The sequence below is a fragment of the Panulirus ornatus genome, chromosome 61 (genome assembly GCF_036320965.1).
Source record: "Panulirus ornatus isolate Po-2019 chromosome 61, ASM3632096v1, whole genome shotgun sequence".
In the NCBI taxonomy this organism is placed as follows: Eukaryota; Metazoa; Arthropoda; class Malacostraca; order Decapoda; family Palinuridae; genus Panulirus; species Panulirus ornatus.
The window spans coordinates 4454633-4477989 of NC_092284.1; the positions used below are offsets into that span (position 1 = coordinate 4454633).

The window sequence follows — 23357 nt, forward strand, 5'->3', positions numbered from 1 at the left end:
TAATACCAACATGAAAAAGTTTCTTTCCAAATAGAATCACATCTAAATTGGAGCAAATTATCAGCAAATATTGTTGATGAAAAGACTACAAACACCCTTGAAAACACTCTTGAAAATTATTTTCTCAGTTTGTATGTTCTAAATGAAATAAATAACATATCATACACATACTATACATTTTCTCTAAAATACCCCTAATCCAAACCAGGCCCGCATGCAGTGAGGAAGAGAATGTAGTGTAATAAAACAAAGGGACCTGGTAAGTACTCTACTTCATGCTTTCCTGTATAATTCTATGCTCGCTCTACTTCTGAAGTGTATGGTGTTTCTTCTTTTCACCAACTGTTGTTGTCGCTTGAGGGAACAAAGGGTGAGGAGAGAGCCTTCTTCCTGTTCTATCCTCAGCTTACCTACCTAGAACTGCTCAGGTTTAGGATAAAACCAACAACAGATGAGCATGGCCAATAGGTCTTGTTTTCTCTGTTTTTCCTATGAGCTCATATCCACCAAAAGAATATTGTTTTTGAGGATTTGGTTCAGCCTTCACTGTCTTCAGAAACCCAAGATACAGTATAAATCTCTCCACCTTAAGCCTAGGATATACCTTTTTAATAATCACATCATGGTTAACCAAGTTCTGTATCTAAGATGCCTGAAGCAGTTTTGCCTACACTGGGGCTGTAAGTTCAAGGACGGTTGATGTTATTTTTCTCGTTCTTTCCTCTCCTATTTCAGGATCCACATATACATACATGAAAGCATACATGCACACATTAAAAGAGATTTAACCAACCCAACGGAGGTTTTACTCTTCACACACAATGGGACAAGTTGATCATGATGAGGTCATATAATGTCACTAGGTATTTTGGCACACACATGCATGTCACCACTTGCCATTCTGCACCGACTTAGTTCAGGTTTGGTTGTCTCTCCTTCCAGTATCATACATGGCAGGATGCTTGAATACATTTTTGAGAGGAAAATACTACAGTAATGAGAGACCTATTTCTCCATTTTCTAGTCAGTTCCTGTTGATCTACATGCTAGGTCACTGGACACTAACATCGGTCCAGAGGGGACACAAATACAAGTGCATACACAAACATGCAAAGCCAGCAAGTAATGTCACTCAAAAATTGCCAACATCCTCTTAAAATGCATATGAAAAATAAAGGGGCCTCCCAGTTTTTGAAAGTTGTTTTTCTGCATCGTTGTTAAGTTAGCCATAACATAATGTCTTGAAAACCAGCAGGTCTCATCCATGAAGAAAAGATTATTTAATAACTGGAGTTACCTCTATGTACTACATCACCAGATATACCTGAGCTTAACTTGATCAATCACATCTGAAAAATATTCTTATCGGAAATACCAACATCCGCATATCAAAAACAACTTTGCCTCTTTGGTGATATTTTTTTTCAAGACTAGCTTATTTTGAGAAAAGAAGCGAGTCATGGGCAACATTTACAACATGGCTGATAAAGAGGCCTTACAGGGAAGAAATTACTCTGCCACCTATGAAACCATGACTGGTCTCCAGCCAGACCAAGAGAAACCTTAGAGGATTACAGTAAGAATACTTCTCTGCTACCCTTTGGAGGTTGCTACGAAGAGGCAAATGGAAATTTACTACATGCAATGAGGATTTTTTTACCAAGAAAATACAAAATGTACTTAAGTGATGGAAAGAGGGTGAGTGGTTCTAAGTGAAGGTGGGTCAAAATTAATGTCGTGTGATGTCACCATTATTTCAACTGTTAACAGATCAGGGGATGTGGAAGGACATGAGATGGTTTTAGACAAGGGAAGTGTCTATGGTATAATTCAGGTTAGGGCCATGAGAGGCGAATCAGGCTATGCAAATAAGCTAGCTCTGATGGCAGACTGCAGAGACAGACCAGATGCTGATAAAAGACTTTGGGAAAGCATGTGAAGCAAGAAAACTTGGAGTAAAAGTGGAAAACAATCAGCAAGGGAGATGACAATAATTTAAGTATAAGTTCAAATGGGGAGAGCCTAGAGGAAGTGGAGTGCTTTAGGTAACTAGAAATGGATGTGACAGTGACTGGAACCATGAAGGCTGAGGCTAGCGAACAGAAAAAAGGGCTGAGGTCCTGGGAGCATCAAGGACTACAGAAAGAGAAGTCAATGTCTGTCAGGGGAAAAGATAAGGACATCTGAAGGTATACTAGCCCTGACAGTTGTTTGAATACCAGTCTTGAGCAACGAATGCTAAGGAAAGGAAGAGGGTGGAGATGCTGGAGATGAAATGCAAAAGGAAGATATGTGGCATGAGGCAAACTGATCATTTAAGAAATGACAGTGTAAGAGAAGTGTGATAGTAAGCACTGTCTGATTGTTAGGGCCAACCAAGTTGTGTTGAAATGGTTCTGATGTATGGAAAGAATAAGCAAAGCACTCAAAAAAAAGGATCTACATGTCTAAAGCAATTAAACCAATCCCCTCCCTGGGATTAATAAGCCTTATGAGGAAAGAATCAAAGACCTAAAATCATTATCACTTAGGAGCCCTAACAAAAGTTTTCAAAGGTTAAATAAATCTTACAACAGTATATATGAAAAATTTCTTCAAATAAGACAATTAAATTAGCAATGGAATGAACTACAGGTCAAATACCTAATTTCACTGCTCGAAAGAAGGCATCTAAGCTGCAGCAAGGCACGATAGTGATGGAGTCTTATGATACCCAGAAAGGAAGGCTCAAAACGAGGAAATAATAACTGAAGATGCCAACGTAGAAGAGATTGAACCATCAATGACTGAATCTTAAGACACCTACCAACATCATGTAGGATGAAGGTATTCTGTTTGGAGAGATCCTAACAAGCAATTCACTTACCTTGAGTCTGGCAATAAGCCCTTCCAATCAATTCTGGAGCTTTTCCACATCCAATAATGAACTGATTAACTTGTCCCTATTTCGGCCATAAACTTAACGCTACACCAGAATAGTATACTTTAGGAAATTAGTTCACTTTCCTTGCTTACAACAAACACACCCTTTTCTACAGGATCCAATGCAAACAGAAGCTGCTGCCATCAGAGTACATTCAATATAAATAATATTCAAGGGAATTACAGCAGTAACTGCTTACCTAATGCCCCGTGAACACAAATCAGTAGTGTTAAGGTTCTACAAATCAGTTGTTTTCACTCAAATTCTTAAGTCATAATCTAACAAGACTTGTGAGGGATGCAAATCTTTACAGTTTTCAATTTCAAACTTGTGGCTAAGGCTGCTCTAAGTTAATGGGACTTTAGTATTAAACAAATTCATCAAATCCTCTTTATTTTCTCTAATTCCCTTGACTATGCTTTGATTCTGCATAGAAAGTACATAATCTGTGCACATGATATCATGATAACAGGAAGTTATCAAAATACATTTGCGCATAATAAACCACTGCACTTTCTTTACGGTGAAGTACTGTCACACACGTCTCCAGCAATGAACTGTAACTGTCTGGACAAATCTTACGGGATTCCTAAATTGGTGCAGGATAGGGATGCTAATTGACTGAACCTTTAGTAACCACTAGTTTGCTTGTTAGAGAAGTCACTCTGGCTCTGTGACCATATTTTTCCAACTGCAATGGTTGCGAGATATTATTTTGAATAAGCCCAATCAATTTCAGTCTCCAAAGCTTACATATCAGTTACAGAAAATACATCATCTCTCACAAACATACTGCAGTAAGGAATACATGTCTGGGTTATGTTAAATAAATAAAGTAGTGTTATATGGCTTGGCTGTGTTTTTTTGTATAACATAAATCAGAAATAAAGACTGGATGAACGCACTTGAGTTGTTTGTTCATCTGTTCCTGGCACGACCCAAATAAGACTGATATCTATACAAAGATTTTTTAACCAAAGGATGCATAGCAAGAACGTAACATTAAAAAGTATGAATCACGATGAAAATCTAAAAACACCCTAAGAAAACAAACAAGAAATGCATAGATACTTAAAAATGCCCTTAAACCAATACAAAACTTTAAAAAAAAAAAAACTTGTGCTGAAACCTTACTAACTTACACAAACTAAGCAACCAGCATTTTTCAAAAAAAAATTACATGTATTCAATCTTAAGGCAAGCTTTAGACTGGAGGCATGTAAAGGCTGCCTTCATCCATTCCTGCCATCACCCCTCCAAACATGAAATGGCATCCCCACTCCCCTGGGGACAGGGGAAAAAGAACACCTCCCACATATTTCTCACATGTCATAGAAGGCAACTTAATCTCTTTATCCCTACATAAAGCATGATCACTGCCGTCATCAACTGTCGAACACATAACTACTTTTTTTAAATTCATCAAACTGTAGCTTCATTTTCACCCTACAATCTCAACACTCCATCCCAACTAGACCTTTAATTTCCTTTTCCTTTTATGTGTATCACTGATACTATGGAGGCTACATGAGCCTGATCCACCTGATGAAACCCTGAAGGGAGTGACGATCAGAGATAGAATTTGAAGAGACTAATAATAATCACACCTCATCCTATGTCATTCTACCCGAAAACTATAATGCACTGACCTACTCCCTTATCTTTTCCTTGAAATATCCATGGATCTTCCTCATCTTGTTCTCAAAATAACCAAGCCATTTCCTTATCTTGTCCTCAAAATACTCATGCTTCTTACTTATCTTGTCCTTAAAATACCCAAGCCTCTTCCTTAACTTGCCCTCAAAATACCTATGCCCCTTCCCTATTCTGTCCTTAAAATATTTATGCCTCTTAAACCGCAATACAAAACCATTTCTCTACAAGCCTCTTTAAACTTTTCATAAACTTTATTATTTGTTGAGTAATGTCCTAGATTGCCGCATATACACTCTTTCACAGGTATTTATTTTCAGGTTGTATTCACCTAGCTCTCTTTTTATTCATATACCTTTATTCAAGGGTGACTAGAAAATGGCAATATATGGTCAAGAAAATTACCAAAACCATCAACGTCATTTAGCCAAAAATCAAATATTCATTACAAAATAAGATCTTTATCAGACTTTTCTGAATCCAGAGACCAATTTTTTGAAAACACTGATTTACAAATAAAAATTGAGCATTTTCATTTCTTAAAACCTCTAATTACAGAATTAAACACTTTAATTCTATAATCAGAGTTTTAACTTAAGATAGATATGAATCTAACCATAAAATAAATGCTTCTAAGGAAGAAAGGATTCTGTTAGTGAAAACATTTATCGATTGGACCACTTTTTTTTTCGGAACCTAAGGTCAAAGTTCAGAGCCACACAGGAATATAAAACCACTCTTCAGATTGTGCAAATCTGAATTCTCAATTTCGCAAAATTCAGACTTTATCAGAATGCTGCAAACCCATATCAACCCTGTTTGGGGAACAATATTGTTTTATTGCACCAGAGGACATGATTCACAAAATTCAAAGGCGTTTAAAAGGCATTTCTTGGATGATTCAGACCATCCTCATGTTTATTCTACACTTGCATCTACAATATGTATCATGAACAAAACTGTTTTCAGAGGCTAAAGGATAAGCAATGGAAAGGTTAAGAAAAGGAACGCAAAAAAGATGCTGATGACTATGTTTATGTGGGAAACTTGAATTCCCTTATGTCTCCCCATTTTCAATAATAAAAAACCATTATTATTTAGGTGTTGACTATCCCACAGGAAAACAGAGATTAGCTATCCTGTAAACTGCTGATAGTAACAAGTAAAAGTTTGACAAGTAGTGGTATCTATCAATATGCATGATAGTGTGACGATGTCAATCTTATCAGTAATTCTTTTCCCTACCATTTCCAAAATACTCAATATCTAACTGTCAACCACTTTTGTTTACCTTATCTGTCTTCTCAATGGAACCATAAGTAAAAATACAACATTCCCTCACTAATACTTGAAAGTTCTACTCCTCAAAATATTTGGTTAAATACACATAACAAAGCTAAAGATTCTAAACATATGAAAAGTGAAAGCAGATAACATTACTAGACATAGTACACTGTAATAATCAAACAAAAAAAATGATCTTCGTCAAACATATTCATATTATGAATTATGTAAACCTTGTTGCCCTTTCACTCTCAGCAGGACACCACTCATGAGGATGAGTGAGCCTCTAAGGAAAATCTTCTCTTTAAATAAAAAAAAAAAAAATGCAAGATGGCTCTAAGACTCAATTAAAAATTGCACAGCAATTCACAAACATAAAATGCATTTAATTTTCTCTATTTTCAAATTAACACCGTACGGAGTGAGTGTATATATACTGCTCATCACATTAACATTGCATGGATCCAGTGTATACTGCCCTTTGCATATGAATAGAATGGATACATCATATACAGCCATGCACCTTCTGTAGAAACTGATTTCGAGAAGCTACATTACCCGTCCCCAATTTGCAAGCTAGTAATATGGCCTCCCTGTTCCTTAAAAAGGACATATAATGCTGCAATCCAAAAGAACATGAACAATTTGCTTACAACACAATCTAGAACAGCTATATTTCATGAACATCAAGAATTCTAACTGGTATCAACCAATCAAACAAACGTGGTTGTAGCCATCAGAATTCAAGCGAACAATAATCTTTCCAGGAAGGAGGTGAGCATGAAAAGAAAAGATGTATATGTAACAAGTCACTTATATGATGGTGAAAAAACATGTCTAAATGTACAGAGGTAAGCAGAGAAAGGAACAGGTATATGGAATATCACAAAGGCAAAAGCAACAAGATTAAATCTCTTAGAGAATGGATAATCTGGGACCATAAATTGCAAGATGGTGAGGTGGATCAGAAAGGTGTGTATGGAGGCAAGAAAATGTTGTCAGGTACCACATGACCGTGTGAGGCAAGAAAAAGTCATTTGGTACCTGACGACTAGATTAAAGCAGAATTGTTCTACTGTATTAGAGAAAAGGGAGTAAATATCAGTGTACAATTTACAGACTAACATGTTTTCTTACAATATTAAGTAAGGTATAGAGTAGGATTGAGAATGATAGTGTAAAAAGAATTAATGAAGCCCACTGTTGGAGCAGAAGGAGGTGGGTTTCAGAAGCAAAGGGGATGTGCAAACCAGATTTTTACATTTAGAAAGGTCTTTCACGTCTTCAAAAATTCGTAAATACTTACCCTTGCTTTTTCTTTTTTCACTTCATACTTCTCTCTATATTTCAATTTAGGCCCGGCCCTGATGTGGACATTTGTCCATGACTAGACCCTTAGAAAAAAAAGAAAAAAAAAGGGGGGGGGGCATGCAGCGGTGAAAGGATTAAAGAAAGGTTTACAGAATGCATTTCATCAATGAATGGGTCAGCATGTTGGGATATGCAGTTTTAAGAGTGTGGCCTAAAGAAATGTGGGAGTATCTCAAGGATGTGTGATGTCACCAAGGTTGTTCAATGTTTTTATGGAAGGGTTACTATCTGTGAGGAGAGGTGGGGCAATGGTGGAGTACTTTTATTGAAGCATAGAGAATTATAATGGATGCTTCCACAGCTGCTGTATGGAGATGGTGTAGTGTCGCTAACTACTTCAGAGGAAGAGTTGGATATAAGGGTGAACTGGTTTCATGATGGGTGAAGGTGGAGGATGGTGCGAGTGCAAATTATAAAGAGATGCAGGTTTTGGAAAAGGATGGGAGATCAGATTGTAAATTGACCTTGCATGGTGAAGAACTGGATATTGTGGATGAGTGTAAATATGTGAGAATATGAAGTTTAGGAAGGATGAAACTGGGGAGCTTTCAAAGCTCTGACGAAGAGAAATTTGAGAACAGTAAATGCAAGCTTATACAAAGGAGGTTTAATCACAACACTGATGCGTGGATGAGAGACCCCAAGTGTTTACAGGCCCAGACAGGCAAAGAAGAGGACCAGTAGACACAGATAACTTGTGCAATATTACTGGAACTGGGAGGATGGGCAGAATAAAATATGAAGATATGACAAAGTTTTGTAGTGTGAAGAAGCCATAACACAGGTGCATGGACAACTGTCTTTAAGGGTGTAAGTCTCGTAAAATGCATGGCAGATGAAAACCTGGTCCAGAAGGTACCATATGCTGTACCATATTGGATGGTACAAGGAGAGCCAGGACAAGAAATACTGTAGGATAGCGGAAGGTACAAGAAGTAGTAGAATAAGAATGGAAACTTTGATCTCAACTGAATGTGTAAAATGAAAAAGTAAACACTTTTATGAGTGTGGAAGTTAACATTTCACTTTTAACAAACTGGATGTGGGTTGATGAATTAAGAGAAAGTTGGGTTTGTTGAGTGATGTTGTGCAGGCCGTGTACCAGATCCATCCTAATGAACTGGGTAGGGTGATGTTATGTAGCAGATAGATAAACAGATTCTACCATAAAAAATCAAATCCATCTTGATTAATTTCATATGATCCTTGACAAATGCTGATAGCTGTAAATTCCTGGTTTTATGGTTACTTTGTGAAAAGAAGATAGGTAAACAATTGTTGGGTACCATATCTGACCCTTACACTGAAAAATTATCATCACTTTGCAAAAACTTGTTTGCCATAAAATCTGTCTTAACCCAATAGATATATCACCTAAATTTGAACCTCCCATCATTCAGCACTTCTGAGTTATAGCACTAGCAAAAAAATAAAAACATATCAATTTTGCGAACATGAAAATTTATACAACTGTGCCCCAAAATCTTACCAAATCATCATCACCATGAGAGTACCTATGGTGTAAATCTGATGAAGTTTCTATTACATCAACTGTGCCCCAATTCTAACCAATTTGTCACCTCTACAGGGGCTACCTACCGTGTAAATTGAGGAAGCTAGGGGTACGATGCTAACAAGAATGTGTCAACTGATAAACACATACACACAAGGGGGGGTAACAACATAATGTTCCACATGCACTGTGTGTAGTGGTGGGACAGAGAAGGACAATGTGTAGTGGTGAGACACAAAAAAAAGACAATACCCACCTAATCTTTTGTTTTCTTCATTAAACCACTCTGTGTCAGGTTCATCATCATACTCCAGAATGTCAGTCCAGCTGGTTACATCTTTTGGACCATAAACATCTTCGTCATGGTCCGACCTGCGTCTCTTGAAGTCATCAGTCTGCCCTTGAGATGATTCACGCTTGAATCCTGCCGAGGCACATAATTTCAAACCTTATTATGTAAATGTGAAATAACATCAAGACCTGAAAGAAATACAATTAATCACCGCCCAAGCCTTTGCATATAGTATTTGGATGTAAATGTTCAGTAGAGCATATTCTTAAATCATATATCTGTCATACCTGCTCATCAAAATTCATCGAAAAACTAAAATGTTCCCCCCCCCCTTTTTTTTTTTACTTCATACTTGTTTGCCATTTCCCACGTTAGAAAGGTAGCGCCAGGAACAGACGAAAAAAGGGCACATTCAATCAAATTGCCTCTGTATACTACATACAATATACACACACACACACGTCAGTCTAAACTTAAATGCATCTATCAACCCTTCCACCTCTTAACAGCATTCACTGACCACCTCTAAGTAACATTAATTCATCTTCTCAAGACCTGCAATAATAAGAAAAGGGGGCATATTGCCCTATTATCATGCAAAATGCTAAAATGTAGACAACAGTGTTTCAAAAGACAAAATTAATGAACAGCATAGTGCTGGAAACAACAATCTATGATATCAAAAGGCAATATGACATCATCATGAAAGTCTGTGCTGACAATGAAACAAAGGGCATGACCATGCACACAGCACAGAAAAAAGGATATATTTATGTCGTTTATATCAAAGACCAAAACTAGAGTAGGTTTCTTAAGTCTCATCACCACATAACAAAAAAAAAGGAAAAAAAAAACAAGGAGCTAACGGTCTAGAGAGCAACAAATACGGTACAAAAATTAAGTGATCCAATTTACTAGGAATGGCTACTGGCCTCCCATACCTTGGGAGACAGAGTGTACGGCAATCTAATCAAAACCCTTTAAATCTTCAAAAAAATAAATAAAATAGTTCTTCACTAGATGTAGAGATAGGGGAACCAGAAGACATGAGATGAAATCAAGCAAGAAACTTGTAATGAAACGTGATGATGTACTTTTATGGGGGATAAGTAGTGCATTGACTGGAATGAAACATATGAAGACATGGTTGATGCGCACAGCATACAGATATTTAAGAAGCTGTATGACAGTAGAGAATGTTCATGTCTGGGGCCATAAAAGTGCAAAACTCCCTCTCTCTGTACAGTACAAATTGGTACCTGAGAAGAGGTAAGTAGAGCAAGGTGCAGTGAGTGTACAAGCAATGCCCTATCATGGAAGAAAAGGCCAGACAGTTTTAATACCCAAATGTACATAATTTTTAAGCAATCTGTAAACTCCTTGACCCATGATCTTTGAATTTTTAAGTTTTATCTGTAAACTCCTTGACCCATGATCTTTGAATTTTTAAGTTTTAACAGTATTTTCTTGAATTCTTTAAGCTCACAACTGGTTGGTCTACAGGTCACAATATATCAAAATTAAGTCATACCTATGATAAATCATTAACTGTTTTCCTATGTACATACATCACCGTTTGATTTTGCTTAACATCTGCTCTGTTTCTTCCTGACTGAAATGCTGTCACTTAAGTGGAGCATTTTAATGCAATTTAGAATCTCTTTTGCCTACTGTTAACATTTTTTTTTTTTTTTTATTATACTCTGTCGCTGTCTCCCGCGTTTGCGAGGTAGCGCAAGGAAACAGACGAAAGAAATGGCCCAACCCCCCCCATACACATGTATATACATACGTCCACACACGCAAATATACATACCTACACAGCTTTCCATAGCTTACCCCAGACGCTTCACATGCCTTGATTCAATCCACTGACAGCACGTCAACCCCGGTATACCACATCGCTCCAATTCACTCTATTCCTTGCCCTCCTTTCACCCTCCTGCATGTTCAGGCCCCGATCACACAAAATCTTTTTCACTCCATCTTTCCACCTCCAATTTGGTCTCCCTCTTCTCCTTGTTCCCTCCACCTCCGACACATATATCCTCTTGGTCAATCTTTCCTCACTCATCCTCTCCATGTGCCCAAACCACTTCAAAACACCCTCTTCTGCTCTCTCAACCACGCTCTTTTTATTTCCACACATCTCTCTTACCCTTACGTTACTCACTCGATCAAACCACCTCACACCACACATTGTCCTCAAACATCTCATTTCCAGCACATCCATCCTCCTGCGCACAACTCTATCCATAGCCCACGCCTCGCAACCATACAACATTGTTGGAACCACTATTCCTTCAAACATACCCTAAAATAAGAAACAGGCCACCACAAATTATTAAGGTCCAGCTCAAAAATAATCCGGCTTGTTCAAAAATTTTCAGCATGCTGAGGTGACCTGCACCTGCCTCCTAATCTTCCAAGGTGATGAAAAGGATTTTTTATTGGAAGAAGAAGCCAAAATCCTCAACAACTTGAACCACAGTGTCGGTGTTACAGCCCCTGCACGCCAGCACGGTGTTAAAGAAAGGACCATACACACCATCAGAACTAACAAGGCTACAGTGCAAGAAACAAATGCCAAGCCATCAATCTGATGAATACTGTGTAAAACATACTACAGTTTAATAAAATTACTAAGCATTTTTCTGTGTATGATTTGGCCTCCTCTGGTTTCTGAAGCCTATCCAAGACAAAAACATATGAAACTGACTAATGTACATCTCGACAGTCAGTTTCTCGCATTACTGTGTAACCCTTAAGCACAATACTCCTGCTTTATCAATCTGCTGCCAAGCATGTATCAGCTTACAACTTACCATTCTTTCTAAGTTGTAGAGTTGAAGTTTTTTCAACGTCTAATGATAATTCACACATTCCAATCTCTAAATTCTGTTTGTAAACTACTTCTTAATTCTCTAACTTATCTATATCCTCTTGTTTGGTAAGTGACCATCCACTAAAACTGAATGTCCCCACTATACAAGCATCAGAGCTAAATGGATCCCCTTACAGAATCATGACCAATTATAACTAACCATTCCAACCCACAAGTCAAAAATCTAACTTTATGAACAGGTGCCCTTTCTATCTATCCAAATCATCCACACGATATCTACTTTCCGATGAGTGCTGCAGCCAACTTTGGCAGCCAGCACCACATGCAATTACCTATGACTAATTTACACTCTGCTGTATACGTGCTTATGTAGACAGTGCCATCTACAAAGCTGTGACAGATTTCATTCAATGTACATGTGTTCATCCTTGAGCATCTGTTTCAACTTGTTGTTTTCATTCGTGAGTGCTACCTGTGATGAATGCTCTGGAAGTCTTAAAAATAGTTGCTGACTGACCATAATGATGAATACCAAGAGATCTACAAGCCAGTTATCGTATGGAAACCAACCTAGCATATGCTGCAAAAAGTGTAACTTTTAATCAGTAAGTTGTACTGTTTTTTCATATCTATTTTCTCCACAATTCTCTTCAGTAGGGTACTACCAAATGCATGAATTTATGATTACAAATTCAGAAAAAACACAGGAAAAAATCTAGCATATCCTCTGAAAGCTCACCATCACCTTCAGTTCACAACATTTATCTTATACTCAAACTTGTCTACTTTTCCTGTGTTAGCAACATAGTGCCACGAACATAGAAGAGGCCTCCGCTGCTCACATCCATTTTCTAGCTGCTGCGTGTTATGCTCTGAAAGTACAACCTCCATCCACAACCAGGCCCACAGACCTTCCCATGGTTCATCCAACTGCTTCATTATAATTATTTGGATATTAATAAAAAGTAATGGAGAAAATGAGTGGTACATGTAAGAGCTAATGAGTCCACAGAAATGATTATACAGCAAAAAAATAATTACATTACATTCACTGAGCGATATCAAAAACAGTATTCTTAATACAACTTTTCTAAGTGGTCCTCTTCAGTACACTCTTACCTAAATCAAGAATTTATAATCATCTACATTCTTTTTTTCATGCAAATTTGCCACTTCCCCCATTAGCAATGTAGCATCAAGAACAGATGACTGAGCCTCAAAGGAAAAAATCCACACTTGGCTTGCATCTCTGTTCCTTCTTTTGGAAACGTAAAACAGGTGGGGAGGATTTCCAGCCTACCCCCACCTTCTACCCCTTTTAGTCACCTTCTACGACACGCAGGGAATACGTGGGAAGTATTCTTACTCCCCTATCCATAGGGATCATTTATCTGGATAATCACAATAATAACTGCAAAAACGGATGGCAGAGATGAAGTTAAGGTACTCCAAGACCCAAGGCCAGAAACAACTCCCAACCTCAACATACATGTTTGAATAGGAAAATACTCTCCAAGTTACAAGCGACCACTGTACGAAGTTTTATAGGAACGTAAAAGAATTCATAATATGGGGACACGTTAGTCATATTTACTTCTCTTACACTTACTGAACATCTACATGATCAGAAAGAGTAAGAAGACCATTAACCCTACCACACCATAAAATACACACATATACAGATGTACTGAGTTAGGACATTCAAGGAGACAAATTCAGCTATCAACAAGCATGACCTGGGCAGAAATACAGGCAAAGAACCACAAAGAATGACAATCTGGCAAGCAAACCACAAAGAATGACAATCTGGCAAGCAAACAAGAACTGACAAATGAGTAAACTTATATACTGATTCACAAACACTCATTCAGTCTCTCAAAATTACAACAAAACTCAAAACTTTCTTAGATCTTACCCACATCTCTGTTGCCACCGTCCCTTCTATGGTTGTTGTATGAAGAGTTAAAGTTCCTACCCGTGTTGCCACCATCTCTTCCTTGGTTGTAATTTGAGCGAGCAGTTAATGGTTCGCAGTTGGCGCCTGAAAGTTGGTTGTCTTGTGGCTTTGCTTTGCGATGTTTCTTATTATTAGCTGTGAAACCTAACTGAGCATTAGTCCAAACATTTTAATGACAAAAATGTCTGGGTTATCCATAAACAAATGAATTAATGCATGCTCCACGAATTTTCCTTCCACTCATACTTATGCCCATGTACACAAGACAATAATGAGAGCTCATGCAAAAAACCAATTATGGCTACAATAATTCTAGAGCAAGAGGCATTTCTGTTGCCTAATGCCTTTAAATGGGAAAATATCCTCTTTATTCCAAATGCTTCTCTTGCCTTACGAAGGAAGTGTCAGGGACAAGCAAACAACAATCTCCTTTACATATGTCCACTCTTTATCTATTGCCACTAGAAAAAAAAGTGTCTACCATCCACAGCCAAGCCCCACGGACTATTTCATGGTCTGTCTTGACCACTTCACATACCCTGGTTCAGCCTAGTGACAGCACCATGCTTCATCTATTACACATCAAATACACTCATTCTGTCCCATGCACTTCTTTCACCATCCTGAATATTTAGGTTCCAATACATCAAAACCCCATTCATTCCAACCTTCCATCTCCTTGCTCGCTCCACTTCGCTCACTCTCTCAAGCCATTTCAACAGACCCTGGTCACTTCCCTCAATCTGTCTGCATACTCTACCAAACCTCCCTCTCAAAGTCGTTCTTTATATGATCAACCGTCCTCACACCACACATCGTCCTCAGTCATTTCATTTCTAACACATTCACTCTCTCCCTTGAGGCTCTTAATTCACATCAATACAACACTGAAGGAACTATTTACAATTCAAACATCTTATCTTTGCCCTGAGAGACAGTGAACTCTCCTTCCACAAACTCCTTAGTGCATTTAGGACCTCAGACCATTCGTCAACCCTAAGCCTTATTTCAGCCCCCACAGTTCCATCTGCTGCCAAATCCATTCCCATGAAACAAACAAACTTCGCTTCCTCCACTTTCACACTAATACTCAAATCATCCTAGTGCTGCACCTCACTGCCTTATTTTTGTTCATGTTTACCCTCAGTTTTCTCAAACTTTATCACCAGCTTCAGAAACTTCTCTCTGGAGTATGCAAACAGTAACCAATTCAGCACCACTACCCTTCTACATGCAATATATCACAGAACTACTCCTTTCATTAAGAGTTTTGCATGTACCTAATTTGCCACCCTGTCCATGAAAGAGATCAAACAAACATGGTGACATTACACACCCATGACAAAGAACAATCTTAACCTGGAACCACTAACCCATGGCCCTTCCTACACAACACTTATCTTACGATTACTATAAAATTCCTCTCTGTCTTTAGCACCTTTCTACATCCCATACAATCCAAGCATCTTTCATAAAGCCTGCCAACACCATCCTATGCTCTTCCATGATCCATAATGTTACATACTATTCACTCTCTCCACCATCACAAACACCAGTTCAACACATCACAAGACTTGTCATTCCCGAGAGTGATTCCACACTGAGGGCACCGAACATATGCTCCTCAACTGCCATGCCCAACTATAAACATACACATGCTTTACATTCTGTGATCCTGCCCAGTGGACATGGCCAGCTTTGAGTTCACTGCAGGAGCTCCACAGAAGGAAGAGGGTGGGGGGATTAAGTAAGCAGTACCATAATGGGGGGGGGGGGGGGGGGGGGGGGGGGGGGAGCAGCCACATGGTGTAAACACACTTTAAAATTTCAAGCATGCCTTTAACAGGTACATGGCATATGGGGGTTCATTTTTACAAAAATACAAAATAAAACATTTGCTCAAAATCAACTCGCATCTAGTTTGGAGCAAAATTTCTGGGAATGGTTTCCTGATGATTCGCAATGCGCAAAAGTACTAGTCATGCTAAATTTCAAGGCATCTGCCAGTACAGCAAGTCTCCTCCCAACCTACCAAATCCCTGAACACGTACACTACTGGTTGAATGGCGGCCACTGAATGTTCATTGTTTGCTCTGGTTTCTAAGTGTCACTGGCAGTGCACCACAGTGCTTAACACTTGGATTTAATCGTAATCATGGTGAGCTTAGCAATTTGTAATTTCTTTTTAAACTAATGAACTGCTGTTATTGTTTATGAAGAGTGGTAAATGCCTCAAGCACAATGATGGCATATTGTGAATTAATTATTACCATAGTGAGTTTTCCTTTGGTGTTTAGCTTTAATAGTGGCATATATACTGGAATGGTAATCAAAAACCAGGATACGATTTTCATACTATATCTATACTTTCCATACATGTAGCATGAATCCAAGATAATCTTCAATACATATTGCTGAATACATCTGCATTTCTTAAGAGGTAGTTGAAGGCTAAAGATATGAGGTAATGAGCAAGAACAAAACCAATAAAAAAGACAAAATCTTCACGGGCCTGAAACGAACTCTAAAGCAGGGACTACCACGCACAATATAGGACCAGAAAGGGACTACTTTGGATTGATTATGTTTGGTATTTCATGAAAAGGAAGCCATAGGCTCTATTGCTTCTTTTCATTTTTTTTTTTGAATGCTTTTTCTTTACTGTTCTACTATACGAACTTGGGATTCATGGGATATCAAAGGGTGTTTTGCTTCTGTGCACCTCATCAATTATGGATGAAACATGAATATTAGTTTACTTTTTGGGGTGCATAGTTCTGGATACAAGGCTCTCATTTCAATGCATAATACATGCCAGCTTGAGAGTGGATGTTAGAAAATTATGCTGTTCCATGTTTGTTCCTGATGCAAACTGAAATGGCAAAAAAGTGTGACAAAAAAAATAATACTTTGGGGATGAAAAAAAATCAGTTTCTTTCATCGATCTGGACCCTTCAGTCATGGCAAGAGAATATAACACAATATCTGTGGCTTTTTCTTACTGGGCGAGATAGGGTTAGGTGTAAGTTTTTTTGAGGATCTAGGTTTACTAAAAGAGAAAGAAAGGTATCAGTTGTTAAGTAGAGGAGTTCATTCAGCATAGGAGCATCCCAGAGCGAAAGCAGGGCAACTCGAATGGACTCTCTGAGAAACAGAGTAAAGAAATGATGCACAGGCTTAGGCCCACCAAACAGCCTAGAAAATTGCAAAAACTCACAAAAAACTCCAACTTGAGTAATTTATCAAAGACCGGGAAGCCTTGTGTATGCCAATATCTTCCAGATCATTTACTATACAGTACTAAAGAACTGCCCTTTCTCAGAGAATAAAAACCTACTAGAAATCCAAAACCAGAACTGTAAACCACAGGAATATGATTACACTTTCATAACAGCAACCTTTCTCATACTCTGTAAACTTGGAAAACTGAAGAATGTAACTGTGGAAACAAAATTACACTCGTAACACAACAGTCAAAATCATACATGTAACAGTAACTGAAGTCACTTCCTGATTGAGAGGCAGAGTTACTCTCAGATTTGAAAAATCTTGTTTACCAACGACTGGTCAGTTCAACCTCCTGTGCACTTAGCTGAGGAGATTCAAAGGCTTTGGAGGAGAATCCATCGACAACTTGACCATCTGCATCAGCAATAACAAAGTTCGTCAAAGATTGCAATTCTCGGCCAAAAGGTCAAACAGAATGCATCAGCACTCTCTCCATGAGCACTTCAGCACGCGTGTGAAAGAGCCTTCAGCCCCATGAATGCAATCTGTACAGATTACTGATCATATATTGTTATCTCTAACATAGCCAGTCTGATATTAATGAATGTAAATGGCTCTATCACTGCATCTCTGGAACCCTGAGCTCTACATTAAAGAGGGGCTGAAGCAGCACAGAACTGCAACAGACACACTTAAAAATCTACAGGAATCCTCAAACACACATAATGAATGTGATGCAGTTTGGGTATAAACTTTCACCTGTTGAAGAGAGAGAATCTCTCACAAAAGATTATCTTCTTTTACGAAAGGGCAATGCTTTGCATAAACCTGTGTGGAAGCAGAACTTGATCATCTCTTTGAAAATTTCGTAAAAATAAAGATTTTGAGTGTTGAATGATTTTTTATAAATGGGTATTTTTCTGGACCTGTGGATAAGAGAATGTCACCAATTTCAGTAGTACAGTACAAGTAAATACAGATTTACTGTATCAATTTCATTAAATTTATATGAAAGGGCATTACTTTAAACCTGGGCAGAGTAGAAAATCAACAATACACAAACTTCGGTAAAAAAGATTTCACAGTAACGAGTTTTAATGAAAAGCACTAAAGCTCCCTCCCCCTTCTCTTGCTGACCAATGGTAAGAATAATATATAGGCAAAGAAAGTGTTACTGTTAAGGGCAAAGTAAGGTATTGCACCTTCTTTCTTCAAATATTCTCACATCCTCAACTGAAGCCACATGGATCCTTCCCAACTGTATCTTGTGTGCATGCCATGACCCTCTCAATCACTTCTCTCTTACACATTTTACCAGGTTAACACATAAATCTTACACCTCTGTAATTAAAGTATTGCTCCTGTCCCCCTTCTGCCTCACTAAGCAGACAACAAGACTGTTACCTCATTTCAAGAAAAACTCACCTGAAATCCTTCCCATTCACTACAGCCAATATTACACTTCAAGTCACGCAAAGCTTTCACTACCTTTTCTCTTTCACTAAACCATTTGCCATGACTCTTACTCCTCATGCCATCTCATCCCAAACACACCACAACAACCATTCAATAACCCTTCAAAATACTCATAACCTCTTTTCACATCTGTTTCCCTGTTACAACTTCCCAATCCACTTTCCTCACTCTTATTCCCATCAATTCTCTTTTTCTAATCACATGCTTTATCTCCTTTATCTTTTCATGATGAGTGACGTGGCATGGGCAAAACATGTCACAATCATAGCCATCTCTGGTGCATGGGTTAAGGTCAAGGAAAAAGAAAATATTAATCAGAGCTCCTCAGGTGTTTGTAGACCTGGCTCTTAAAAGCAGAAACGTTATAGGAATAGGGTGGTAGGTGAAAGGCACAAGGAAGTTCCACAGCTTAACTTTTCAAAGGAATAAGGAGCTACCATAACAGCCAATCCTCGAATGGCTGGTCTCTACGAGAAATTTTGAAAAGCACACCACAGGTCCAAGCCTCAGTGGCAGGGACACAACACCCAAAGATATCCAGAGCAATGGCCACAACAATACTTGTAGAATAGGGAAAAGGAAGGGAAACCATGATATGAGAAATTCTGAAAAGCACACCACAGGTCCAAGCCTCGGTGGCAGGGACACAACACCCACAGATATTAAGTGCAATGGCCACAACAATACTTGTAGAATAGGGAAAGGGAAAGGAAACCATGATGGTCAGGGAGAGACGGGTGAAAGAAAGTGATGCCTGGAAAATTAAGAAGACAGAGGGCTTACCAGTGCACTTTATACCAACCCTAAATATATAAATATATGGACAGTACTCCATACTGGGGTAAAAATTAGACCCCTGTGGATATGAAACAGCAGCTAACACCAATAAATACAGCACCCATACAAGACCCCCAGCTTTTCAGAAGCAGATTTTAAAATAGCTACATAACTGTAGGACTTCCAGAACGTGGAGAATATGGTTAGGCCCATTAATATTACATCATTGCAGGGATGAATTGTAGTGTTCTGAAAAAGAATGGCGATGTAAGTAGGGCTTGCATTTTAACACAAATGAATTTAACAATGTTAATCCTTCCACATTCTTAGTTTGCAAAAGTCTAAATTAAGGGACATATGTTCAATACAAGAAAGAAGAAGAGTATTCGAGTGTTGGGAAGAGTAGCGAACTGAAGTATGTAGGGGAGATCAATTCCATCAAACACTACTGTAATAGCCTGACGAGAGGAAGCTATGCATCGGAAAAGAGGGAGACATAAAAAACCAAAGGAAGGAAGTTTAGAAAGCAAAGACTTATGCCACACCATGATAAATGCACTGGAGATGTCGTAGACCAAGACAAAAGAGTTATCAAAATCCCAGCGAGTGAAGGACCAGATCACCACCAGTGGACATTGAATTTTCTTACCCTCTCTTAAATTCATCAACTCCCCTACTTTATCTCTCATTGACCCTCAACTTCAGCTCTTGTGCCTTCATCTTGACCACTAGCCCCTTCTCTTGCCCTCTTCCCAATCACTCGCAATCCTTCCCTGCAGATACCATCCAAACAACCCCTTTTCATTTTCACAAGTCATTCAATTTCCCCCAACACTTTTGCATGTGCTTACAGCCCACCTATTGCATGCCTTACACTCCACCCACATATGTAAATAATGCTTCCCAAAATATCTTCCATTTTACTCTGCCTCACCGTGTTTCATTTCTTCCTACTCTATGCCATTCTTCACCTAATCTTTCCAAGAATCCCTGTACAAAGACCTTTTTCCTTGCTCACTAACTTACTACTTCTTTCACATACACGTCATTTTTCCCCCCCTAAAACCACAGTAAAATACTTACTATGCCCTCTACCATGAAATGTTCTGACATTCCACTTCCCACCCTTGTCTGCAGAGTTACATAGAAAAAAAAAACTCCACTTTGCACATCGGTCAATTTGGTTATAATCTAATAATGTCTGCTGACCCCTATCCCCACTCACCTGTATGTACTTACAAACATACCACCTGTTGACCTTCAACCCCACTCACCTGTGCGTACTTCTGAATACCTCTTTTCTTATCAAAGTTTTCCAGTTTTCCCAAACAGGGGAAACCAAAGATTGGTCTCTGGGGCTTGACTGTGGATGTGGGCTTTAGTTCAGGTGCATCATACATGAGAGCTAGAAAGTCGATGTCAATAAAGGAAGTCATTGTTCACCTGTTCCTGATGCTATCTCACTAACGCAGGAATCAGCGAATGTGTGGAAAAATATAAAATCCCTATCGCTACTCCTCTGTCAGTTAAAACGTGATCATCCATTCAGCAATCAATGTCCAAAGCATCAAGTTTCCGTCCCTTATCTCCAAGAGGCACTCTTTTCTTCCTTACCCCATCAAAATACAATCTATGTAAGCAACAACAATCATCCACCCATATGCTAAACCTTTCTCTCTTTCATAATTGTCTGTAATTTCCCGCATAAGCGAGGTAACATCAAGAAAAGACGACGGAGCTTTGCTCCTGCTTCTACTTCTTTACATGAGTAATATAGGAGGGGAGAATTTCAAGCCCCCTACAGGTATATATATCTAAAACCAGCCAGACATCCTGTCAATAAGCTGAATTCCCTCACTTCAATGAATCAAATATGTATAAGGAAAAAGGTAATGACTTCAATAATTTGTAAGCATTTTATGTATGACAATATGTGGATGACATTGTCCTCCATACACTTTCATTGAGGTGAGAGATAATAAATGAATACTAAGAGTGAAAAGAGTTGTACATCTTACCACCAAAATTTCTTCCTCTTCTAGAACTGTCCGTTCTTTGATTTGATGAGTGTGAAGTGTCGGAGTTCGCATTTGACCCTGGATTGAGATCACCCCATCCAGTAAATTCTTCCACTGAATTTAGGTCAAAGCCTTCATTTTCCTGTGGAGGTGGTTTGGGCACTTCAACTGTGAATATCAAATAAGTATTAACACTAACAATGAAAAGCACAATTACCATAAAGATTACACATATCAGCTTTCCCTAGACTCCCCAACCCTCTTCAATAACACATGCAGGCATGCAAATATGCGAGGGCATACGGTATTTACAGAAAGTAGACATGTACATATACACATATATTTTTCCCTATAAAAACACTTTCTCCTAGATGCTTTGATCATTTTCCAATTAAATCTCTGGGAAGTCATGGTGTTCACTACAAAATCATATGGAAGGAAAAAAAGAACTTTAGGTTTATGTTAATCTTGCTAATTACAAATCTTTATTGCATAACCTCCAACCCCTATGGCATATACCAATAACCTATCCTAAATGAGGAGAGCATATCTGAATATACTTTCAAAAGCAGACTTCCATTTGACAGATTTTGGTTTTATGTTTCAGATGCACCTAATCAAGCATTCCACTTTGGACTTCATTGTAGTGAGCTGAAACTGTCCAATTATGACCAACTTCGCACTCGCACAGACAACTGGAGAATCAATGGCATATTACATAAAACCACATTACAGTCATCTTAGTATAAAAGATACCTCATTCTGTGCTAGGAAGGTACAAAACTATTCATCATGAATTATACAGGAAATTTAGACAGCCTTTCAACCCTTGCAAGTTGCCAAAAGCAATGGATTTACTAACTTCCACTGCCCATTATGCCTCGCAATCAGTCCTACTTCGGCCTAAAAGTTTCTAGAGGTCATTATCTACAAAGTTTGTGTTAATGCACATTACAACATATACAAACCACATGACTCAGATTGCCAAGCTATAAAGCTTACCACCTCTCCCTCGAAAGTAAAAAGAAATGTAGACCGATCTCTAAAGGTGGATTTTCCAGGTTATACTTAAAAAAGATAAAATGAAAAACAATAGATATATAAAAATATATAATGATGCCATTCTATAAAACTGTGCCTGAAACAAGACTTTGAAAAACAAATGTAGGTGCCAATCAGAATTAAAAGGTCTTTGTTTCAAAATATGTACATATGTCCTCTAGGATGGGTCATTCATTTACCAAGTTGCAGAAGCTGAAGTGTCCTATCTATGCATATTCAGGGCTTTGTCTATTGTGAAGCATAGGGTAACAAGTTCTGAAATCACTTCAAAATTTTTACAACAAACTTGTTGCCTGAGAAAATAAATTTGGTCTGCAGTTTCACGTTTACAAAGATTTTTACACCAATGAATCAGAAACAGACAATAGAGGTACAAAAACAATCTCACCTTTCGGAAGTGTCTTCTGCGTGTCACTGCTGTTGACTCCAATGTTCCCACCACCTATGTTTGCCAGAAGAGCCCCTAAGCCACGACTGACACGCATCTCTTTTTCAGCTAAAGGAAAAAATTCTCATTAATAACATGAATTCTCATACTAATATTTATGTCTACATCATACATTCACACAAATCAGTATAATTATTCGATTCTTAAAGATACCTTCCAGATATAAACAGTACACATAAAAGCACACATATAACAGAATGTGTATGACTGACCTACTTTTGGTACAACAGATCGTCGTGAAAAAAGTTTTCCTGAAGATTTAAATAGGGTCTATCACAGCTCCTGCAGGCAATATGTACATCAACATCTTATTCTAGATGGTCTGAGAAAAATACGTGCAGCAATAAAAGTATCTTACCATTTTTTGTGTGAAACTGTCACCATGGATGAATGATGCTGAGAAATACTCATTGGTCTAGCCTTATATTGGAAGCCCTGCTTTAATGATAATGCAATATATCAACTGTTAGAGACAACAGCAGTCATTTACCATAATGTTACAATGATGCC

The 23357-nt window shown here is 38.3% G+C and overlaps 1 protein-coding gene across 4 annotated transcripts in view; it reads right to left on the reverse strand.

The window, feature by feature from the left end:
* Positions 1-23357, reverse strand: part of LOC139767523 (uncharacterized) — a 63406-nt gene that overhangs the window by 37693 nt on the left and 2356 nt on the right. The window contains exons 2-5 of one of the 4 annotated variants that reach the window (XM_071696972.1): positions 22788-22895; positions 21338-21505; positions 13797-13922; positions 9001-9168 (exon numbers count right to left, since the gene is read on the reverse strand). In XM_071696972.1, the coding sequence (XP_071553073.1) occupies positions 9001-9168; positions 13797-13922; positions 21338-21505; positions 22788-22895 (570 nt within the window). Of the gene's footprint in view, positions 1-9000; positions 9169-13796; positions 13983-21337; positions 21506-22787; positions 22896-23357 lie in introns of all 4 variants that reach the window. The other 3 variants (XM_071696971.1, XM_071696970.1, XM_071696973.1) reach the window with 3 other exon arrangements.